The following is a 19,346-nucleotide window of genomic DNA, read 5'->3' on the forward strand; positions in this document are numbered from 1 at the left end:
AGTTGTATATTAGCATATTATAATTGAGTTGATTTATGGTTATAATTATGTATTTCATTGAAATTAATATTCTAGACTATATTTGTGTGTTGTGAATACTTTGATTTTATATGCAGGTCAGTTTCTATTAAAGAAACGCAGACTTTAGACAGCGGTTGTGATCAAAACCGAAGCAGAAAAAGGTCTATAGCCTCGGTTATGACCCAACCTACTACCATAGAGTATTCCACATTTTAAATAACTATTTAATTTTAAGGACCTATAACAGCGGTTCTTATCACTGCCATATAGACCTTTAAAATTAAATATTTATTTAAATATGACACACTTTATGGCAATGATTATCTATATAACCACTGCCAAAAAGCCAGTTTTTTTTTGTTTACTGTTTTGGGCATTGGTGAAGTGAGGCCGAAATCCACCCTTTTCATATCTCGGTTTCTAATCAAGGCCAAAAATTCACCTTTTTTACCACGATTTGAAAATTACTGTCAATTGTAAAAAATAGTCGTTATCGTTTCCTTTTGCTGTTGTTTTACTACATTTTTAAAATATTTGACTTGACTTTGAATATATATTTTAATAAATTATATATATATATATATAATTAAAAATAACATATATTTATTAAAAGTTAATGAAGATATGTAATAAACGCTAATAAATACCATATAATAAATAATAAATACTAAATATTAAGTGTTATGCATTAATAACTATATAATAAGTAACATATAGTAATTATATGTTAAATATTTTGTTCAAATTTATTAAAAAAGATTTAAAATTATAAATGAAAAGAAACCAAATATATATATATATATATATATATATATATATATATATATATATATATTATATAAATGACATATATTTATTAAAAGTTAATAAAAACGTAAATTGAATATTAGTAACTGCCATATAATAAATAATAAGTGTTAAATATTAAATGTTTTGTATGACTTACTATATCATAAATAACGTAAATAGTTATTACGTTAAATATTCTTTATTCTAATTTTATAAAAAGGATTAAAAATATAAATGTGAAGAAGCAGAACGTTGTACATATACAGAAAATATTTTACTTTATCATTCGTCTAAAATGTTATTAAGTTTACTTTGATTATTTTAATCAGTTTATTTTATATATATATATATATATATATATATATATATGTGTGTGTGTGTGTGTTTGTGTGTATATTTATATATATATAATTATAAATGACATATTTATTAAAAGTTATAAACGATAATAAATTCGATATTATAAATAATAAATAGTAAGTATTGATTGATATATAATAAATAACAATAGTTATTAAATTTTAAGTATGTTGTTCAAATTTTATAGAAAAAAATTAAAATCATGAGAAGAAACTGATGAGTATTATACATTTTCTTTTTGACATTCATGACTATATTCATCGCACGTTTGACGTTAATATTCATCTAAAAATGTTATTAATTTGACTTTGAATATTTCAATTAATTTATTATATATATATATAATTATATATAAATATATATATATATATATATATATATATATATATATATATATATATATATATATGTAGCAACCTATTGTAGTGGTGGAAAAGATGATTCATATATTGTTATTTGTTCTATATTTGTTGAGTAGTCATGTTTGCTATAAAGTTGACGGAATTCCATCTATACTAAAGGAAGATTTGAAGTTAGAGAGAGAAGTTGAGATTATTAATAAGCCTTTTATTAAGAGTATTCATGTATGTTTCAACTTTTTGATATTTCATTATATGCTTCTATTAGTTGATATTTCCTTTTTGATATTCATGCATGTTTCAACTTTTTGATATTTATTTTGGATTTGATAGATGGAAAGTGGACAAATTGTTGATTGCATTGACATTTACAAACAACCATCATTTGAACATCCTTTACTAAAGGGTCATAAGTTGCAGGTATATAACTAAAATTTTTAATTACAAAAAAAATTCACTTTCAATTTCTTTCTCATATGGTTAACTTTCAACTCTTCTTCCACCATGTGTTTCCATACTCTTGAGAATTGTTTCTTTATTATTTTTTTTTAGAGAAAACCCAACTTTCAAAATGTAACTGGAGAGACAAAACAAAAAACTTTAGGAAAAGGACCCATATTTGGATTGGGTAAGGATGAATGTCCGATGGGAACTGTTCCTATATTGAGAACAATAGAAAATGATCTTATGAGAGAAAAATCATTACTCAACGATCATATATTAGTTCAAGATATTCCTGGTGTTCATGTAAGCTCTTTTTATCAAAGTAGTTTAAAATGTTTGTACTTTATTTTTTTAAATTGTATTCCATCTATTTTTTTTTCAATTTGGCTATTTATTTAAATATATTGAATTTTTCAGATTGCAGAAGTTGCCCTTAAACCAAATTATGGTCCTTATTACGGAGTCGGAGGTATAAATAGTCTTTTTAATCCACGAGTTGATAACAAGTTTCAAATCTCTATGTCTCATATATGGGTTCAAAATGGCCCCAAAGAATCCACTAACAAGATCTCATTGGGATGGCATGTGAGTTAAAATTTTCACAATTAGCATTTTTTATGTATGTGTGTGTATGCATGTGTTTGTTAGTGTGGGGGCATGTATGGGTGTGGGTGTATGTGCGCGTCAGTGTAGGTGTGTGTTTGTGTGTGACCTTGTGTGTATGTATGTACATGCGTGCGCACGTGTGTTTTTGTGTATCTGTGTGCTTGTGTTTTTGTGTGGATAAAGATGTGTGTGTATGTGTATGTTCTAACATACTATGTGCATGTGTAATGCATACATGTGCGTGAGCATGTGTATATGTGTATGTCCATGTGAGTGACTTAATTGCTATTAATTTGAAAAAGAAAAAAATATTATAAGTAATACAATACATTGTCATCAGGTGATTCCAAACTTGTATGGTGATTATGCAAGCCATGTTTATATGTCATGGACGGTAAGAAGTTATCATTTCATATTTTTTTTATACTTAGTTTATAGAAATATAACATATATTTACTCCTATAATAAGTCTTTCTTACTTATCTAAGGATATTTTTTTCTCTTTTTGATTTCGTATTTAAGGATATAATTAAATCCTTACCATAGATCTAAATAAATTTGAATTAATTAATATATCATATTAATATTATTATTCAAAATTTGATATGTTGTTAAACTTTTACAGTCAGACAACTACAAGAAGACCGGATGTTATAATATTCGATGCGCAGGTTTTATTCAAACTAATAGAAAAGTTTACCTTGGTGAAACAATATCTACCATCTCTCATTACGGAGGACCAATTTACACAACTGCTTGGTCGATTTCTCAGGTCATAATCTTGTATATATCTTTCACTGTAATAAATAGATAGAACTAGATTTAATACATGTCGGATTAATATACTTTGATTTCTTGAATACACTTTTTTAACTGAATTCATATAGTGAAAACATAATAATTAATACAGTAGACACATTTAACACTAGGCATGATATATTTTTTTTCATAAAAGTGCGTATGCTTTTAGGATGCTGTGACCAAAAATTGGTGGATAAGTATAGCCAATACGTTTATTGGATATCTTCCAGCAAAATTGTTCTCAAACATGAGTTCAGCTAATGAAGTAGGTTGGGGTGGAAGAACAAGAACTCATCCTGGTACTCAAAGTCCTCAAATGGGATCTGGCCATTTTGCTCGTGATAATAATGCTACGCACGCTTGTTTTTATAAAGAAGTTTCGATTCAAGATAATGAAAGAAAAAATCATGGAGCTAAAGTATATGAAACTCACTCTTTCAGTGACAATCCCAATTGTTACGATGTTAGATACTATGGAGATCAAGACCCCTACTATGGTTACATTCTCCTGTTTGGAGGACCTGGTGGTAATTGTGGCAATTAATTTACTTTTTAATTAAACTTTATGAAATTAAGAAAAACTATCCTCCAATAAACTACTTTTATAATATTCTTTTTTTTTGCAGTGGAAGATTAATATTATTGTTCTTTTTCATATTTTAATTTAGTTTTGAAATAAGTTGCAAAACTTTTGTTTATATATCTCTCACAAATGGAATTTTATGTATATAACACTAGAATAAAATTCTAATTTATATGTTATGTGTTGTATTTTATTTGGGTTATAGCCATGTAGGTATAGAAATCCCTCCCAAAAATTTGAAAGCCATGAAGAAGTACAATGGGATTGAGTTAGGGTGAATAAGCCTAAACTTTGTCTTCAACAATGAAATATGAGATTGAATTTTGACAATTTTCATTTTGGGGGTCGACATTCAAGGTCATTTCTTCAAAACCCTTTTCTTGATTTTTAAGTATGTTACATTGGTCGCTACCTTTCCATCTACCTATGCCACGCTAACCATGGTACATTTACCACACCACTCTTGCCAACATTATCGATGGTGCTATGAAGTGGCTCGACTTATCCAACCTAATTTTTAAAAGGGTTAGTATCAAATTTAATTAGTAATTGTTAAAATAGGAAAACCTCAATTAATAAGAATGAGAAAATCTCGATAAAGTCTCTAGTCAAAGGTGAAAGTGTGGTTAGACAACTAAAAAAGAGTATCTAGTGGAAGTAGTGAGAATGAGAAATTTGTTAACGTTGTTGTTTGAACATCAAAATATACGATGAGTAATATTATTTGAAATTCCTTAATTGACTTATACTCATTAAAAATTACAAAGGCCAAATCTAAAGTATTAGAAAAGTCTAAAGATTAGACGAGTCAAGGTGTTAAATAATTCTAATTATAGAAATCATTAGATAAATGCATTAGACAATCTAAATGTATAGACAACCTAATTTATTGTGTTATACGACTAAGGTGTTAGATAAGTACGGTGTTGTCTTTTCGGAATAAAAAATTTTGGTTTTATTTAGGTTTTGAATTGTGAAACTGCACTTTATTTTCTCTAATCAGAGAAACTATGTTGACTCCGCAGTGAGCTTTTCTTTTCCAAGGTGTCTCCTTGAGTCAGATGCAATTCAAAACACCGAATGAGTCAAATTATTTGATCTGGATTTAATGTTTGTGAGTGTCAATGCTAGATAAAAATTTTGAAGTTTTTAATGTGTTGTCTAGAGTTTTTAGTTTGTACAATTTGTTTGTAGCATCTTTCCTTATCTTGAGTCTTGATTTTTGGTAAATTTTAGTTTTCTAAATGATTTCTTTTGCATATCCAGTAGCTTCTAGGATTAATTTTAGTGCATTGCATTCTTTCTTTTGTATTTGCATTCGTTCTTGTAGTTCTTACTTTGCATTTTCTATTCTTTAGGTTCTACCTCATGTATATACCATTTCTTTTATGCATCTTTAGATTTCTTATTTAGTTTTACTTTTAGTTTTCTTGCTTCATTAAATCATAGCATGTATAGGTTAGTTTTAGTTATTGTATGCTTAGTTAGATTTGATCTTTTTCATACCTTAGGTTTTAGTTTTTAATTTTTTCCTTGCACTCTGTTTTCTTATTCTTTTTAAATAGATTTAAATTGTTTTATTCTTTTCTTTTTAAATTTCATTGTTTCATTTTTAATTTCCACCTTGCATTAGTAATTAATTAGGTAGTAAATAAAAGCAAGAATTAACCAAACACTTTAAGCTTAATTGTACTAAGTCCGTGGATTGATACCTAGGTTGTCCTTATACTTCCTTAGTGGGAAAACTTAGTTTGTTCTGATTTTTTGCAACCAAAATCAAGTTTAACAGAGGTACACTGCATGGCGGAGAGAGAAAAGTGATGCACAAATGGAGAAATGAAAGTGGAGGTAGTGTGTTTGGAAGATGGCTAGAGGAGTTCCTTGGACTATCTAGCCTTGACTCTCGAGGAGAATTGTTTCTGGTTTCAAAAAACTCAATTTTCATTAATCTCAAAAGTCCCTAATACAAGGGGTGGAGTTGGGTATTTATAAGGCTCATGCTCCTTGCAAGCTAAAAATACAATACACTGAAATGTCCAGGTTTGTTACACTCGTAACAGACAATTGTGTCTTCTAGTCATCTGCTCTTTAACAATATGTCTTTCCTTTTCCTCCCCTTTAAGGATGACAATTACATGATAACGACGTTGGCAAAGAGATTTATCAAGTGTGGTGAATTCTTCATCAATAGCCTAAATCTCTTACATTGTCATGTTGATCAATAGAATCCTGAATTCTAGCAAAAATGTTAGTCTTTATAAACATTACATAAAGTCGATTTGATCTCTCCCACTTTTCATGAAGATCAATAGCATCTAAAGTGTTGGTCTTAGTAATAATCGGTGGCTCCAGTTTTCTAATAACATAATCAATGTTCATCCAACCCACATGAAAAAGAACAATCTCCTTCTAAATCTTATAATTATCATTTTTTAGTTTGGGAACATCACACTTGATATCACATATTTTAAAAATGTATGCTCGTCATCATAATTTTGAAAATTTTCTAATACAAACATGTATTAATCAATAAATTTAGTGATATAAAACTTCTTTATATACCAAAGTGGTATCTAACTAGACTCATATAACCAAATAAAAAAAATTAATGAATGAAACATAAGAATTATATCTAGACCAAAATTGTATTCAAATAAACTCATATAACCAAATAAAAGGTCATTAGATTATGTTTTGTTCTTAATTCCCGCCGACAATTTAAAAATTATAATATAATTTTATTTCATAATTAATCATATAGATTTAAGAAAATTAATGTGAATATATTTTATCACATCATATATAATTAATTATTACATATATAATTAATTACAATTAATGTTTATTACGTGATTATAAAATATTAATAAATAAAATATATTATATTACTATTTCATTTATTAAAATTATATCACCCCTCAAATATTTAAAATTAAATATTTGCATCCAGCCAACAAATACATGAAATCAAACTTGTGTCCTTCTATTTAATAACAAATTCATATCAAAATATTCATCTCACATGTATATAAAACAAAAAATATACACTCTTCATTATTTTAACAAATAAAACATGTGGTTTTTATTTATTTTTAACTTTAAAATAATCATCACACTCAATGTCCAAAAATAAAGCTTTATGATAAGCAAACGGCAGCACTCCTTATCTCACTTACTTAAACTTTGATAATGTAATGTACGATAAAAATAAATAAATTTAATGACGCTAAACACAAAACTTTTGTAGAATTTATAGAATTTTACCTATTAGAGTAATTACTATAATAAATGCTCCCAGATTTTATAAAATTACGATATAAAAATTTATACCCTGAAAATAATTGATGAAATAAACCATATTTGAAAATAACTAATTCAGCATGATCTCATATATTTATGTAACTGCAAACAAATATTTAATGATCATCTGTAATAGATAACTATGCATAGTATATGTCCAAATGAGGTTACGACAAAAACCTAGAAACACGCATCAAGATCTTATTATATATCTTCAGGATCTTATTATATAAAAAAAAATGGTAACGAAATGAGAAAGTTTTCTTAACAAAATTACTAATACATCTTCTAAATGACATTTAATTGTTATTTACTAACTAATAGTTAAACACTGAACTCCTTTTAAGTGTGTTTTCCTGGAATTTAAAGTAAGTTTTTCTTTTTCAAGTAAGCTGCCACAAAATTTACGAAATTACCTATAATAATATTTAGTTCTACAAACTTTATATTTAAAACGAATGGTGTTCTTTTGGGTAAATTTGGGGGAGATGATTTGGGAGAGATGATTTGAATGGATTTGAGTGGATTTGAGGGTAATTTTTTAGTTGTTTTTTTGAGTGGATTTGTGGGTAATTGAGAGTGGATTTGGAAGTAAAGTTTGTGAGAATTAGTGTAGGATTTGATTGAAGTGATAGATTTTAAAAATTAGTTTAATTGGTAAAAATTGAAGATTACCAAAATGCCCCTAGTTATAAAAGTAATATAAAATATTATATTTAATTGTAAAAATGTTTATAAAGAAAAAAAAATTATGAATAATTCATAAAATTAATGTTTAAAAATTATAAAAATTAAATAATCAACTTATTTTTAATAAATTAGAAAATATAATATACCTAATTTTATTAAGATGTGCATCCTTTTAAATTATAATATTAAAATAATTATAAAAAAAACTGAAAAATATATAGTCCTATAACCGGTTACGCGTTTCCAACTTAACCTGATATACACATACGAAATTGTTTAATAGCTTCAGGGTACATAAGACATTTTCTCAATAATCCCTCCAAATCTTTTCACTCTCACGGGTGATGAAAAAGCAACCCATCCCGCAAATCCGTCTTCATCAACACCCGTCTTTCCATTCATTCAAACATCAATTGCTTTTCAAACACTCGCTCGCATTCGCCTCTGAATAATACAGTTTGTTCAAACGAACTCAGCGTAAAGTCTATGAAATAGATTAGACAAAATGAACTTAAAATATATACATAAAAAACATTTCTCACTATAAAATTAAATTAAATTCAATCACACACGTCATAAAAAAAAGGTATATTAATTTGACTTGACTGAACATATTTAACTCTGTGTCAGATCTATTATTTGACTTGACGTATATGGTTGAAATCTTCTACAGCCAAGGCTAATAAGCAAATATAATATTTTATTATTATTTTCTATAATGATATTGTTTTTAATGTTCTCATTTCACCGACAGTATCTTTTTAGGGCATCAAATCCTATAATGTATCCAACCAAAGTTACTTTATAACACATGTTGCATGAAAGAACATATCCTTCACGTAAAAGACAAAAGCATATTTTTCATATTTATATGTGGGTGAGATAAAAAGGATTCCCATCGAAGTACTACATATACACACATAGCAGTGCAGTCTCTGTGTGAAAGCACGTTTTGTTAAGAGCCATGGTAAAGGAATTCAACAGCCAAACAGAACTTAGTGTGAGATTGGAAGCCCTTTGGGCAGTGCTATCTAAGGATTTCATAACAGTGGTTCCAAAGGTACTTCCTCATATTGTGAAAGATGTGCAAGTGATTGAAGGTGATGGAGGGGTTGGAACAATCCTCATCTTTAATTTTTTTCCTGGTGAGTTTTTGCTCTCATATTTCTGAGTTGGTAGTGTAAATTATTTCATACTATTAATTAATCAAAAATCTAATTTAATATTTAACTTTTTGAAATAACTTTGTATAAGAAACTTATCCTTTTTCTTTTTGAGCCGTTTTAGATTTCTAGTTCTGCAATCTACCTCAAAATTGATGAATTTTTCACCCTCTCAATTTCTTTTTACTTTTACTGTATTAGATAAGAATTTGATTTTTAAAAAACAGAATTCTAAACATGCTTTTGGTGTTTCTATTAAAAACAATAATGTTAACATAAAATTATGGTTGTTCGGAAACCAAATTTTGAATTAACACGGTAAAAGGTTGAGTAAATAGAAACTATAGTATGATATTTTGATAAAAAGAATTTGATGGTGTTGTATTTCTGTAAAGAAATTCCAAAATTAGTCATCCATTATGGGAAACTTCATTTCTTTTCAACCCTGAAGGAAATATATTGCAGATTGAAAAATGACTAGCACAGAGAATATGTAAAATAAAAAATTTTCTTTATTTAATAACAAAGAAAAATGTCAATTTTTTTAAGTATTTTATTTAGTTAAATAAGAGAAGAAAAATAAAACGAAAATAGTGAAAAGAATTTAATTTTCCAAAATCAGTCATTTCTATCTCTTCCTAATTATATATGTGATCAGTGACTTTATAGTTATACAATTACTTAATTTTAATTAAGTAAATTATTTTTCAAATGATGGTTTTGTTTCATTTTTTGTTTTCTTTACAATGTCTCGTGAAGATCAAGTGTAAATTTTCTATATCTATTTTTTTAAAACATTAGTACTTGAGTAGTTTGATATTACGAACTGGTATGAACCGATAAAGTTTTTTCTTTATCAATAATAAAGGATATATTAATAGATAGATTGTACCATGTCATATAGGGTTTAGTATAAAAATATTATTCTACGCTGTTACTCTGTTATATTTTTATATTTGATTTTATCATGCCATAGTTATTACTTTTAATTAATTACAAAAAGTAAAAAATAAAATCTAAAACGTGTCAAATATAAATTAATGACAAAATATATATAAACTAATGACAAAAATAGTATTAAACCTTTGAAAAAAGGAACAAACATATCTACCAAAACTATTTTGTCAATTTTTAATCATATTGATTTCAAAGTTATACCATATAAAAATTTATAGTTTTATTTATAAATCCAATAATTGTGTTTTAACTTTTGGGAATTTATCTTAGACGTGTCACCAAGCTACCAAAGGGAGGAGATCACAGAGTTTGATGAGAGTTCACATGAAATAGGTTTGCGAGTGATTGAAGGAGGTTATCTGAGTCAAGGGTTGTCATATTACAAGACAACTTTTAAACTATCTGCAGTTGAAGAGGATAAGACTTTGGTCAACGTGAAAATCTCTTACGACCATGAATCCGACATAGAAGAAAAGGTCACACCTACGAAGACATCACAGTCCACTTTATTCTATCTTAGACGTCTAGAAAAATACCTGTCGAATGGCTCTGCTTGAAGAAACAACATTTATTGAAATATTATATAGAAAAATAGAAAGAATGATGAGATGTTGTTTTTACTATTTTTCTATTATACTTATGAATATAAGTAAAAGGAGACATGAAAATACACTCTATTTTCTAAAGCCAAACATCTCCTAGTATTGTAATATCTGTGGGTTAGAGTAGTTGCATCATTTTGGTTTTGAATAATGTTTTACTATTTTCAGTCGAGTAAGAAAAACAATGTCAATTGGTCTTTGTAACATAATTTGAGAGTTCTTTGTTACGATCGAATTGATTTTCTTATGTGTTTGATGCACTTTTTTCACAATAATGAATTTGAGAAAGAATGAGTGAATAAATTTGAGGAGATTTAAGAGTAAATTGATTGTTGTTCTTTTAAACAGATTTGGAAGTAACTAAGAGTGAATTTGAAAGTAAAGTATTTGAAAATTAGTGTAAGATTTGACTGATGTGACGAATACAGAAAATGGGTAAAAATTATTATAAGGGAGAAAAAAATAACAATTAATTTTTAACATGAAAAAAAATTGTATTATTATTATTATAATAATAATTATTATTATTTTTATATTATTATTCATGACAACAAACATAAATTAAATAACAAATCCATCTTCTCAAATCAAATTTTACAATATCACCCCGAACATAGCCTTAAAAAGAGCCTTAATGATTAAAAGTAGATAGTGGTAAGAAATGATTGTGAAAAAAAATGTTAATTAAAAGTATGAAAATAAAAGTATATTTAAGAATATGATAGTTAAACTATTACATTTAAGAGTATGAAAAACAATTATATATAAGAATATGAAAAATAAAGTATTACATTTATTTTTTATTTTTTATTTTTTATTTATTATTTATTATTTATGTTATACAATTTACTATTAGGCTAAATTTAATTAAAACTAAATTATAATTTATATTTAATTTAATTTATATTTTTATATTTTTTATAATTTTATTTTTAAAATTTATAAAATAAAAATTAGATATCCACAAATATATGTAGATTGTAAAATACTCACTGATATTTTTTAAACAAATATTCGGTAAGTAACGAGACGAGTAGCGAGTAGATTTTTTTGTTGCAAGTTGGGTAATCGGTAACATTATCCATGCTTGACCCCACTTGTTGTTATCCCTAATCATTAAATGGTGGGGTCGTGGTGTGATAGAGCCATGATGTTGCAGGATTATGGTGTTGTAGGGTCATTGTGTGGTGAGATCGCGAAATAGTGGAGTTCAGGTCAGTGATGCACCAATGAGAAAGAAGAATGGGAGATCGGTGCATACGAAGAAAGGAGAAGATTCATAAAAAAAATAGGATTAGATATTATTTTAGTTCTTATAAACTTTGGAATTCGTTCATCTTCTTTACCTTCTAAACTTTTATATAATCTACTACTCAAATTTTAAAAATGAATAAATATAGTCTTCACAACCTAAATGCCAAAAACTTTGTGGGCATGTCATACACGTTTTGAATTATTTACTTAATTTGGACAGATTTCAACTCAAATATCAATCTAGAACATTGTTGATGGAAGATGACCCGAGGAGATAACGATTGAAGCTACACGAGTACGGTTCGAACTCCTCAAGGCTTCCTCAACGAAGAATACACAGCGAAAAAGGATTGAAACTCGAGATCGAGAGAGAATTTAAGAAAACCTAAGTGTGATAACCTTGCAGAAACCGTAAACACTTTTGGAAGAGAGAAACCGAAAGAGAACGAACCAAATATGAGAAAAGGCTCACATAAACCCTAGATGACGCATAAACCCTAATATGGATCGATTAAACAGTTCAAATGCAAGATTGATCAGTGCAAAAGTGTTTCATCGGAGCAAAAACAAAGACAAAGGCAAAAGGATGGAAGATGTGAGGAGAAACGCGAGATTGAGTGGCTAGGGTTTGGTTTTTGAAGCAGAGACAACAAAGTTCTCTGGAAAGGGAGAATGAGATGTACCACTTGCAAACGAGGAGCTCGAGAGGAAAAATGAGATGTGGCTCTTTGAAGAATGCGTCTCAAGAAGGAGAAGCTCTCGCAAGATTTGGTTGATGCGAGAGAGAGAATGTGAATGTGTTTTGACGTGTGCTGAAGGCTCGAGCACAAATGTAATGAGGACAAGGCAAGAGAAAATTGTGTGGTTGAATGAAGTTGTGGAGGTGGCAGCTAATGAGGCTTCTGATCCATATGAGGTAAGTTGTGTAGTAAAGAGAGAAAAGTGAAGCACAAATGGACAAATGGAGAAATGAAAGTGGAGGTAGTATGCTTGGAAGGTGGCTAGAGGAGGTCTTTGGACTCTATAGCCTTGGTTCTCAAGGAGAATTGTTTCTGGTTTTAGAAAACTCAATTCTCATTAATCTCAAAAGTCCCTAATACATGGGGCGGATCTGAGTGTTTATAAGGCTCATGCTTCTTGCAAGCTAAAAATACAATACACTGAAAATAAAGAAAAACGAGTAAAGGACTTGTTGGACAATGTTCCATCCTCAAATCTAGCAGTCGACTTTATTGTAAAGAAGCTCCTCACAGTCTTGGGAGTAGGCCATCTTGAAAGGGCCTTATTTTTTTATTTATTGAGATCCACATGACGTCCTCCTAGGTCAAATATGAATATGCAATATGCATCAAATATATCTTCAATTAAAGAAAAGAATTTTCTATAAAAGCAACTTGAGAATAAGGACTTCTTATATTTATTTTTTGTAATCTTGAGAAAATTTAGAAGTTCAAATTTGCATTTATCTTAAGTTACTTGTTTCCATAAGGATAAAAATAACTCAAGATTTGAATTATCATATTTTAAAAAAATTTGCATAGAATATGGAATGACAATTTGTTTGAAAGAGAAATTAATATTTGAAAACTTAAAAATGATGGGGAAAGACTTAAAGGATTGGAAACCTTCCCTTTTGGGTTCCATGGTTATTGGAAGATTAAGAATTGCCTTTAGTAGCAATTACTTCTTCTCTTTATTTTCCCTTTCTTGTCATTCTCTCTTCTTTTCTTCTTCTCTTCTCCTATCTTCTTCTCTTCTCTTTTTTCTCTATTCTCTCTTATTCTCTTCTGTCTTTTTTTCTATTCTCTCTTCTTCCTCTTTCTCTCTCTTTTCTTCTTCTTTTCTCCTCTCTTCTTCTCTTCTCTTTTTTTCTATTCTCTCTTATTCTCTTCTGTCTTTTTTTCTATTCTCTCTTCTTCCTCTTTCTCTCTCTTTTCTTCTTCTCTTCTTTCTTCTTTTCTTCTCTCTTTTTCTTCTTCTCTCTCTCTCCCTCTTCCTTTTTTCTTCTTTTTTACTCTAGAAAGAAAAATTGAACCATAAGATTCAGATTCACTTTTTCTAGCAATGAATGAATGCATTTCATCAATTTTCCTTTCCCAACCTAGGTATGTTAATGCACCAATGTCCTTACCAAGAAAGGAAGATTATTCCTAACTTGATTATACAAATTATCCTCAATCCTATCAAATTCCTTTCATGTACAATTTTTTCTAACTTTTTCAAGATGTTTCTTAATATCTTTAAAAGTTAGTGGCTTATCAAAATTACTAACTCTAGATGACCTATGACTTGAAATCTTTGTTCTTAAAAGTTTTCTTAATCTAAAGGGTTAGAAGCTTCACTTAGATAAGTCTCAGATAAAAGAAATGACCCAAAGGACTGCTTAAGTACCAAGTCTTGCCTCGCCAAAAATGTCTTAGGCTACTAACTAATTTCCCCTTAAACTAAAATTACCTTTAGAAACAAAGGACATGACCCTATCACAAACACAAACAATTAAAGACACTCCTAATTACGAACTCTAATGTGACAAATATCACCCCTAAATGTGAAATCAAACATTCAAACAATTAATATTAAGTTCTACTTGTTGAATAATGAGCATGAGAGATAAAGGACATGTATCTACTTTTTGTACCAAGTAAATCCTGAGACTATCTACCATGTGATATGTGATAGCGACTCTTTTTGGTCTTGTGTGCGAAAAGGGAGAAGTGTTTGTGTGTTAAACCTTCTTTGTATGGGGAATAGGTCCTTTAGCCACGAAGGTGGGACAACTTGAGTAGGCCTGTATGGGGAAGCTACAGGTGTGTGAGGTAGGGTATATGAGTGTTTCATTATGGAGTTCATGGTATTGTGGATGCTTATGCCAAAGTTCATGATGAAGATATTCATGATGGTGTGTTCATGATGAGGATATTCATGATAGTGTGTTCATGATGAGGATATTCATGATGGTGTGTTCATGTTGAGGATATTCATGATGGTGTATTCATGATGAGGATATTCATGATGGTGTGTTAATGATGAGGATATTCATGATGGTGTGTTCATGATGGGGATATTCATGATGATGTGTTCATGATGGGCATATTCATGATGGTGCGTTCATGATGGGGATATTCATGACGGTAATACACTTATGATAATGATCGTGGTGTTGAATATGTTCTTGAGAATGTTATGTTGATACTGGTGTGGTTGTGATAGTGATGTTTACTCTGGTGGTGTAATTAGCATAAATGTTGATGATAGGATAAATCGTTGGTCTATGTATGTGATGTTTGTGATGGAATTGAAGATCGAGGGATCACTATTGGTTCACAATGATGATGGAATTAATGATTTATTATGTTGCTAGTGTTAAAGATGGGGTTGCTTGTTAATATTATGTCTTATTATTGTTAATCATATATTGTATGATTATGGTTTGTTTTTAACAGTAGTTTATCTTATACTTGTTTGTGTTTGTGTGTCTATGAATGAAATTATTGATGATGATCATATAATGTATTATATTTGAGCAGATAGTGTTGTAGATGTTCTAAAAGCATGATAGAGTCCTAAACTGACGGAAAAAAATTGGATTTTCTTTAAAGTTGTTTTTAATTGGACTTTTAATACAATGTAAATTAGAGTTATTATTATTTCCTTAGTCATTTCAATATATTTTGAACGATGTAATCGAATATTATTTTTGGAACTAATATGGTTGAACTTAGGGTTAAACATGTTTTTAGTCCCTAAACTATCAAACGATTTTGTTTTTAGCCCCTCTTTCAAACTAAGGTACTTTTTGGTCCTTCTCCATTAGGAAACCATAATTTTTCGTCCCTAAAAACCAACGGCGTTAAAAAAAAGCTGAGTTGGCTAACGGTGGAGTGTCATGTCATTTTTTTTCTGATAGAGTCAATTTGTCCCTCACCGTACGGTATAGACCGAACGATATGGTCCAAACGATTATGATGACTGAATGGTGATGGTGACCGAACGATATTGGTAATGGTCGAACGGTTATGACAACTGAATGGTGATGGTGACCGAACAGTGATGGTGACTGAATGATGATGGTGATCGAACGGTGAGGGACAAATTTACTTAGTGTCAGAAAAAAAAAGACGTGACACTTCACCGTTAGCCAGCTCAGCTTCTTTTTAACGCCGTTCATTTTTTAAGAAAAAAAATTATGGTTTCGTAAAGGAGAAGGACCAAAAAGTACCTTAGTTTGAAAAAGGGACTAAAAACAAAATCGCTTGATAGTTTAGGGACTAAAAACATATTTAACCCTTAAATTTATTTATGGATGATGAGTGAATAAAATGTAGAGAGTTCCACAACCTAGCCGTGGACAGTTCCACGACTTGTGGATTTTGCTCGAGAGAATAGAAGACAAAACAGAGTGTTCCACAAGTGAGTTTTTACCACAACCTGTGGATTTACTTCAAGAAATGCAGAATTGAAACCAGAGAAGAGCACAAGCAGATTGTGGATTTTTCCATGAGCTGTGGAATTTTTCAGAGCAGTTACTAACCTCTTTTATGACGTGGATTTAAAGAGATTTAAATTAAATAGAAATTAAGGACAGTTACTTAGAGAGAGTAATCACTCTCTTAAAAAGAGTAATGAGGGGGATTGAAAACGTAAAAAAAGGAGAGGAACATACTAGAAGGAGGACATCAACGTTCACGCCACGACTTAACACTTCTTCTTCTTTTGGTTTGCTTTTGAATTTTACATTATGCAGAACTAAATTTCCTTTTGTTAGAGGATTGATGTAATACTTTTGATTATAATTTCTGAACCTTTTCAATTGATGTTTTGTTAATTTTAATTGTCTCAGTGTTCTATTTATGTTCTAATGTCTATTCTATGAATAATTTCACAATTGGAAAATTGAGGATTGTTTGCGATTATAAATAGAACAGATTAGATGTTGTCACAATTGGGGAATTAGGCACAACTAATTAGTTTGCAATTGAGATGATGAACTTTTAAGGGTGTTGAGAGAGTATAAATTTGCCATAGGGTGGAAATTGAGGATTTGCAAGGTATTAGTCCTACTGTGTGCATGGATAAAATTTATTTGGAAGAGTACTTTAAACTTATGTGTCAACCACAAAGAAGGCTCAACCCCATTATGAAGGAAGTGGTAAGGAAAGAGGTAATTAAACTATTAGATGCGGGCATTATCTATCCAATTTCTGATAGTGAATGGGTGAGTCTTGTTCATGTTGTACCCAAGAAAGGAGCACATTCACATCACCCCATGGAAATGACCATCACTAGTTCTATGTTTTCAAAAAAAAGAGAGAGAGAGAGAAGAAGACCGTCCTCTCAAATTCCTCTTGTTTCTATACCTTCTTCTGTTGATACACTTGCTCGTCTCCAGTAGTCCATTACTGAACTCCAAACTCAACAACTCCAACATTATCAAGAGTTCATACAGTTTCGGGATACTCAAATTCTCCATCAGAAAAATGTGGAACAACTCTTGCAAGAAGTTCTCACCATGTTTCGCTCTCATCATCAGTAATCTTGTGAGTTGTAGCCCCCTACACTTTTTACTTTCTATACATTGGGGACCATGTAAATATTTAAGCTTGGGGTGTTCTTGTGCATGACATCTTACATCATTGTTACATTTGCATATTGCATCTCATGTTTAAATGGAAATGTATCATCTTAACTCTAAGCCTATATTTGTACAATGACATTTTCTAAGCACACTGTGATTATATATTTTTGATTGCTTGTTGGGAAACTTCACACACTACACAATGAGACTTGACACTATGACACTTAAGGAAGATGATTTTTTAAATGTACAAGATAGAAAATATTTTTTGTTAGGTTTCTATGGTGACACTCATTGCACTTGGTTACTGGAGAATTGTCTGTCTAAAAAAATGAAAAAAAAAACAAATATTGAGTGAATAAATTGACACCCCTTTGAGACTATATGTTACTGGGGAAGAGACACTCATTTGAGACTGAGTGTGGCAAGTAAAAAGTTGAAATGTTCAGTTTTTGTAATAACTCGTAACACCCTAAAATTTGGAGCACTACCGTGGATATTAGTCGTCAGTAATGTCTCGTACCTGTTATGTCATTACCTATAGATATATCTGTTTGTAATTATAGAAAACCGATACTTTTAGATAAATATTACCAACAACATTTTTACCTACAACTTTTTACCCATTAATAATTTGTTGAAAAACAACAACAATTATGAATGAATTTTTCCAGTTTTCGACAAGACTACCAATAAATTTTTTTAGTAATAACACCAAACTCAAGATAAATATGACCTTCTTTCGAGTGCTTTATATAGTTTTTCATCATATACTAACTTTCTTCATGCACGACATTTTTTAATGTTTTTATATTTTCTTAAGATGATGGTAAATTTTCTTTGAGACTAATATCTTCTTCTTTTAATGAGATATTTCAATATCTCAGTATATGCCACCATATATGTCACTCATCCACTAGTGCAGAAAGAGCTTTAGAAGTATGTTATTTTGGGCTTTTAACGTCAAATCCTGATCCGACGTCTTTATGGGTGACGTTAATGGGACGTCAGACTCCACATGTCCGACGTCTTTATAGACGTTGGACATGCATTAACCGACGTCTATAGTGCCCTTAGATGTCGGACATGGCACTAACCAACGTCTACTGCAGCTCGTGTCTTTGGATAGCGTAGTAGCACCTTCTTCCTTTGCTAGTTTCGTCATAGAAAAGGTTGCGTCTTTTGGACCTCTCATGGCATTTCAACCGAAAACAGAATTTGGGTCCTTGCCTATTTCCATTCCAACCGGCAATGAAAATGAATACGGTGACATGAGAACTAGGCAAGGACCCAGGTTTAGTTTTGGGTTGAAACACTATAAGACATCCAAAAGACGCAAGCTTTTCTTACGAGGAAACTAGCAAAGGGAGAATATGCTACTACGCTACCCAAAGACACGAGAAAAACTGCATCAAAACACAACAAAAACTCATTTTAATCGGTTCAAATGGAAGATAATTCATCAAAGACTAATTTAATCGGAGTAAAAGTAAGTTTAAACGGTTCAAAAGAGACAAAAATGCACCCGGAAATGCAATGTCGCAGAGAGAAAAGGCGAGAAGGAAGACGATGAAGTGCGCGTAACTGCGGGTTCGATTTCTGATGTAACAGCAAACAAGACGTCGGACACAGAGGGCACCGACGTCTATTCTCGCCTAGGCGTCGAAGCCCTCACTAATATGACGTCCAAAACAACTTTTCACCTACCCTGTCAGGCCATTTAGACGTTGGATGGTGGGAGCAGACCTCTATATGGCAGAAAAAAAGAACTTTTCATCTACTTGTCAGACATATACACGTCTGTTAGGAGGGGCACCGACGTCTATAATCGTATATAGACGT

The 19,346-nt window shown here is 30.1% G+C and overlaps 2 protein-coding genes across 2 annotated transcripts; both read left to right on the forward strand.

Annotated features, from left to right (window-relative positions):
* Positions 1-1,607: 1,607 nt before the first annotated feature.
* On the forward strand, positions 1,608-3,981 carry LOC124820510 (protein neprosin-like). The gene is made up of 7 exons (XM_088111161.1): positions 1,608-1,754; positions 1,863-1,949; positions 2,082-2,276; positions 2,391-2,558; positions 2,920-2,973; positions 3,205-3,351; positions 3,550-3,981. Exons 1-7 carry the CDS (start codon positions 1,608-1,610, stop codon positions 3,922-3,924), a joined length of 1,173 nt encoding a protein of 390 aa, XP_087967287.1. The 3' UTR covers positions 3,925-3,981.
* A 4,875-nt stretch (positions 3,982-8,856) lies between these two features.
* LOC124820514 (phytohormone-binding protein CSBP) lies at positions 8,857-10,929 on the forward strand. Its single transcript, XM_047292225.2, has 2 exons — positions 8,857-9,098; positions 10,344-10,929. The coding sequence occupies exons 1-2, from the start codon at positions 8,918-8,920 to the stop codon at positions 10,628-10,630; spliced, it is 468 nt and encodes a 155-aa protein (XP_047148181.1). The 5' UTR covers positions 8,857-8,917; the 3' UTR covers positions 10,631-10,929.
* Positions 10,930-19,346: the final 8,417 nt, after the last annotated feature.

Source organism: Vigna umbellata, chromosome 3 (genome assembly GCF_029865625.1).
Source record: "Vigna umbellata cultivar VRB3 chromosome 3, Vumbellata_1.0, whole genome shotgun sequence".
Classification (NCBI taxonomy): Eukaryota; Viridiplantae; Streptophyta; class Magnoliopsida; order Fabales; family Fabaceae; genus Vigna; species Vigna umbellata.

Bases quoted from the DNA above. Each gene is read 5' to 3' on its own strand.
- LOC124820510 (XM_088111161.1), top strand. From the start codon at position 1,608: ATGATTCATATATTGTTATTTGTTCTATATTTGTTGAGTAGTCATGTT. The intron at 2,277-2,390 runs GTAAGCTCTTTT...TGAATTTTTCAG, and splicing joins AAGATATTCCTGGTGTTCAT to ATTGCAGAAGTTGCCCTTAA. The intron at 2,559-2,919 runs GTGAGTTAAAAT...CATTGTCATCAG, and splicing joins AGATCTCATTGGGATGGCAT to GTGATTCCAAACTTGTATGG.
- LOC124820514 (XM_047292225.2), top strand. From the start codon at position 8,918: ATGGTAAAGGAATTCAACAGCCAAACAGAACTTAGTGTGAGATTGGAA. The intron at 9,099-10,343 runs GTGAGTTTTTGC...AATTTATCTTAG, and splicing joins CATCTTTAATTTTTTTCCTG to ACGTGTCACCAAGCTACCAA.